Here is a 4332-nt window from a genome sequence, read left to right on the forward strand (position 1 = left end):
GCTGTGGGTGCTCTCTGGCTGTGGGTGCTGTGGGTGCTGGTGGGTGCTCCCTGGCTGTGGTGCTGTGCAGTGCGGCTTTGGAGTGGTTTCGTGCTGGCAGCTGCGCTGTCGATGCACCGTGGAGGTGCTGCGGGGCGGTGGCAGCGCCTTGTGGTCGTGCCGTGGAGATGCTCTGCGGTAGCACCAGCACGGTCTGTCTGTGGCACCGTGCTGCGGCCGCGCCATGGAGGTGTTGCGTGGGTCCTGAGCCCACTCCTCATCCCACAGGAGCTCGAGGTACGGCTGCAGGAGGGGCACGGGCGCGAGGCGGCAGCGCTGCAGCAGGTGGAGCTGATGCAGGAGGAGGAGCAGACAGTGCCCTCCTGGCGCTCCACGCTCTTGAAAGTCCTGGACAAAGTGGTCGTGCCGATCCTGATCAGAGTGGTCAACAGTATGGTGAACAACGCCGCCTAAATGGACTCCTGTAAGCCGTGGAACAGCCCCCCGCCCGCTGCTGCCACAGTAAATCCAGTGGCACTACACAGAAGTTGTCGCTTTGGGGCAGCGCGGGGCACCCTGGGGACACACAGATAGCAGGGGGTTGGGGGGGGCGTGATTGGACATGGCGATAATTGTGGAACGGTGACAACAGTGACATGGTGACAGTGGTGATAACAGTTATGTGATAAGGCAGTGACACAGAAAGGCTCCGGCCCCCCGGGGATCAATAAGGTGTGAGGGGTGGGGGTACCTCAGGCCATGCCCCTATGGGATGGTTGGAGAGGATCCACCCCCCATGGGGAAAACGTGGGGAAAACGTGGGGGGCACGGGGGACGTGGAGGAGAGGACCACAGGAACACACATGGACACTGTGAGAGTTCCTCGGGGACAGTGGGGGAGGGGAGGAGCACAGGGACCTTTGGGGACCCAAGGGGGCTGTGATACCATCCCCAGACTGCCCCAGAATGGTCCCAAAATGTCAACTATCGGTCAACCATTACACCAGCGACCTTTTCGGTCACCAGGGCACACTGCTGGCTCACGGTCAGCTGCTGGCCACCAGGTCCCCAAAGGTCTTCGCAGAGCTCCTTTCCAGCAGCTCAGCCCGACCCGCACTGATGATGTGGTTGTTCTTCCCCAGAACAGAGCGTGGGCTCTATAACTGCCCACGCTGAACCTCGCCGGGTTCCTCCCTGCCTGCCCAGCTCCCCTGAATGGCAGCATGGTGCTCTGCTGCGTCAGCCGCTGCTCCCGGCTCTGGGCCATCAGCAGACTTACAGAGGATGGATTCTTCCCCTTCCTCCAGGGCGCTCATGAAGATGTTGTTGAACAAGACCGGACCCTGCACGACCTGAGGAGATTCTGCCAGTTTTGCTCCGTTTTTACTCTTGGTGGCACTCGAGTTGCCCGTGGTGGTGCTCAGGATGCTGGCTGCAGAATCCAAGATGCTGGTGGCAGCACTCAGGATGGGGACGCACTGATGGGACATCCCAAATTTGGGGGTTATTTTGTACTAAAAACGGCACAGGAAAACCATATTTGTTTCACCCATTTCAGTGTTTATTGAGCTGCAGTGTGCAGCACGTGGGAGTGTCTTCGGTCCCCGGTGTCCCCACATTGCTGGGGAGGGGGACAAGGGGGGCCCTACAGGTCACGTCCGAGCCGCTCGATCTCATCCAGGAAGAAGTCGAGGTCAGCCCTGGTGACAGCAGGGCTGGTGACGATCTGCCGGAAGAAGTTGGGCCTGGCGCCGTGGGGCTGGTAGCCCACCATCATGGAGCCCTCCTTCATCATCCTCTCCTTGATGGCGGGGGCCACCTGCGGGGGGACAGGCGCTGGGGGTCTGCGTGGGGACAGGCACTGGGCAGAAGGGGGGACCACCGGATCCCACGCTCACCTTCCCCAAACGCGGCCCGAAATCAGCGCAGCCCTGTTGGCCCCGCAGGCTGGGAGGCACAAACCAGAAGCAGAGGTTGAGGAATTCGGGCTGTGGAGAAAGGAGAGCGGGGGGAACGGCGCTGGGGGGCTTCGTTCCGGGAGCTGCTGTGCACCCCGAAGGGGCTCACGGAGTGACGCTCCCCGCTGCCACCCCCATGGGGCTCAGCCCCCCTTCCCGTGGGGCACAGCAGCGCATCACAGCCTACCTCCAGCACCAGCTGGAAGCCGTCCCGTCTCTTCACCTCCGCGGCCAAGTAGCTGGGGACGGAGAGGAGAGTGAGAACCCGGTGGTGGCACCTGGGGGTGGCACCCGGCAGCGGTCGCTGCGCTCACCGGGTGCAGGCGAAGGCTCTGTCCACGCGCTGCTCCAGCCCTTCGGTCCCCACCGCCTTCCAGAGCAGCCAGAGCTTGAAGCAGTCGACGCGGCGGCCGCACTGCACCGTCTTGTCCCCGGTGTCGAACGTCACGTCGTAGAATTTGTCAGTCTGGAAGAGGTACGTGGCGCCTGTCCCGTGGCAGCGCTGCAGCAGCCCCTGTGGGAGACGGGGGTCAAAGTCTGAATGTGGGGGTCACCAGCGGTCCCCGGGGGTCTCAAAGGGATGCAAGGGGTTCCCAGGGGGTCCTGGTGGGGAATGACGGGGGATCCCAGAGGATCTGAGGGGTTCCCAGGGGTTCCGTGAGGGTCTTCTTAGGGTCCTGGAAGGTTCTGAGGGGGTCTTGGTGAGTTCCAGGAGTTCCCAGTTGGGTTCTGATGGCCTTCGAGGAGTGCCAGGGTGTCCCGAGGGTCCCACTGGGGTCTAAAGGGGCTCTGATGAGTTCTATTGGGTTCCTGAGAGGGACTGCAGGGCATAACAGGGTGGTGCCAAAGGGGCCAGGAGGTCCCAATGGGCTCCAAAAGGCTCCTGTTGGGGTTTCAAGGGGATCCCGTTGGCATTCTGGGCAGGTCCCAGGAAGTTACAGTGGGTTCCAAGGCATCTCAGGGCATCCCAAGAACTTCCCAGTGAGTTCCAGAGGGTTCCAAGGGAGTTTCTGTATGGTCTGAGGGACTAGAGAAGGTGCCAGGGGGTTCCCAGTGGGGTCCTGAGGAGTCCCAAGGGGTCAGAGGGGAGTCCCGATGGGATCCCAGCAGCCGTGGGACTCACAGAGTCATCTCGGAGCAGGAAGGCCGAGCACTGCAGCCCCACCGTCAGCATCTTGTGGGGGTTCCAGGCCACCGAGTCAGCCCTGCAGTGAGAAAAGGGTTGGGGGGCTCCACGGGATGTGGTTCTGTGTCCCCACAAAACACGTCCTGCGCCCCTTTGGTGGTACCTCTCGATGCCGGCCAGGAGGTGCCGATGCTTCCTGGAAAGCAGGGCGCTCCCACCCCAGGCGGCCTGCGGGGCAGAGCGGGGTGGGTGCGGGGAATCGGGGCTGGGGGTGCACAGCAGGACCCCCCCGGCACTCACGTCCACGTGCAGCCACAGGCCGTGGCGCTGGCACACGTCTGCCACCGGGCCCAGCGGGTCAAAGGCGCCCAGCACGGTGGTGCCGGAGGTGGCACTGACAAAGAATGGCACGGCACCCTGGGGACAGGACGGCGCGTGGGGATGGGGGACATCCATCGGGTGTCACGTGGGGACGGGGATCCCCTGGCAGTCATCCCTGCCCCGGCCTCACCTCACTTTTCGCCCTCTCGATCTCCTTCTCCAGCTCCTCGGGGATCATCTTCCCCCTGAGGGACGCAGTGGGGCCGGGGTCAGCAGCGGGGCCGGGGGTCCCGGCGCAATCCCAGCATTAACCCGGGGCGATCCCGGCGCTCCCACCTCTCGTCTGCACGCACCAGGACGACGTTGTCAGTGCCGATGCCCAGGAAGGCGGCTCCTTTCTGGACGGAGTAGTGGCACTGTGGGGACAGCAGGCGGGGGGCTCGGGGCGCTGCTCCCACTGCCACCCCCCACCCGCGCCCATCGCCGTGCCCACCTCCTCCGAGGCAAAGAGCACCAGGCGTGGCAGCACCCGGCCGCCCTGCCGACGGCTCTCCGGGAAGCGCTGGAAGCGGGCCACGTTCATGGCATACATGTTGGAGATGGAGCCCCCTGCCCAGGCACAAGGACAGCAGCGTTGGCACCGAGGACGTGCCTGGAGCTGGGGGTCCCACGGCAGTCTCCCCCCTCACCGGGGCAGAAGATGCCGTCGCCGCTTTTCCAGCCCACCAGCTCTCGCAGCTTGGCCAGCACCACCTCCTCCATCAGCACAAACACCGGGGCGATCTCGTAGGTGTACCTGGGGGTGCAGCAGGGCGGAGTGAAGCCACTCGTTGAAGTGAGACCCCCGCCCGCACCCCCAGGCACGCACTGGCTGGTGTTGAGGGTCTCGGTGAGCAGGCGTCCCGCCAGCGCGTGGTGGTCCAGGCCCGAGAAGAGCTGGTTGAAGAA

The 4332-nt window shown here is 64.1% G+C and overlaps 2 protein-coding genes across 10 annotated transcripts in view; one reads left to right on the forward strand and one right to left on the reverse strand.

The window, feature by feature from the left end:
• The window catches only part of LOC100547242 (guanylate-binding protein 1-like), a 6296-nt gene extending 4780 nt beyond the window's left edge, over nucleotides 1-1516 (forward strand). For 6 of the 8 annotated variants that reach the window (XM_010727948.3, XM_010727946.3, XM_010727947.3 and 3 more), the window contains 2 exons: nucleotides 268-463; nucleotides 1122-1516. In XM_010727948.3, the coding sequence (XP_010726250.1) occupies nucleotides 268-453 (186 nt within the window). In that variant the 3' untranslated portion in view covers nucleotides 454-463; nucleotides 1122-1516. The remainder of the gene's footprint in view (nucleotides 1-267; nucleotides 464-1121) is intronic. The other 2 variants (XM_010727944.3, XM_010727945.3) reach the window with 2 other exon arrangements.
• Nucleotides 1517-1518: 2 nt separating this feature from the next.
• CSAD (cysteine sulfinic acid decarboxylase) lies at nucleotides 1519-4326 on the reverse strand. Of its 2 annotated transcripts, XM_019611609.1 has the most exons (12): nucleotides 4253-4326; nucleotides 4074-4180; nucleotides 3878-3993; nucleotides 3721-3800; nucleotides 3575-3629; nucleotides 3364-3480; nucleotides 3227-3291; nucleotides 3061-3142; nucleotides 2252-2451; nucleotides 2125-2176; nucleotides 1878-1967; nucleotides 1519-1798 (listed from the first exon to the last, which is right to left on the reverse strand). In XM_019611609.1, exons 2-12 carry the CDS (start codon nucleotides 4144-4146, stop codon nucleotides 1625-1627), a joined length of 1104 nt encoding a protein of 367 aa, XP_019467154.1. In that variant the 5' UTR covers nucleotides 4147-4180; nucleotides 4253-4326; the 3' UTR covers nucleotides 1519-1624. The 2 variants fall into 2 exon arrangements, with proteins under 2 accessions (XP_019467154.1, XP_010726244.1); XM_010727942.3 differs by lacking the exons at nucleotides 4074-4180; nucleotides 4253-4326 and having other exon boundaries at nucleotides 3738-3800; nucleotides 3878-3918.
• Between the last annotated feature and the right edge of the window lie 6 nt (nucleotides 4327-4332).

The sequence above is a fragment of the Meleagris gallopavo genome, unplaced genomic scaffold (assembly GCF_000146605.3).
Source record: "Meleagris gallopavo isolate NT-WF06-2002-E0010 breed Aviagen turkey brand Nicholas breeding stock unplaced genomic scaffold, Turkey_5.1 ChrUn_random_7180001951027, whole genome shotgun sequence".
NCBI classification, from domain to species: domain Eukaryota; kingdom Metazoa; phylum Chordata; class Aves; order Galliformes; family Phasianidae; genus Meleagris; species Meleagris gallopavo.

Coding starts and splice junctions, on each gene's coding strand:
- CSAD (XM_019611609.1), bottom strand. CDS start 4,146: ATGGAGGAGGTGGTGCTGGCCAAGCTGCGAGAGCTGGTGGGCTGGAAA. Junction 3,630..3,720: donor CTGGTGCGTGCAGACGAGAG/GTGGGAGCGCCG, acceptor TGCGTCCCTCAG/GGGGAAGATGATCCCCGAGG. Junction 1,968..2,124: donor GCTTCCAGCTGGTGCTGGAG/GTAGGCTGTGAT, acceptor CTTTCTCCACAG/CCCGAATTCCTCAACCTCTG.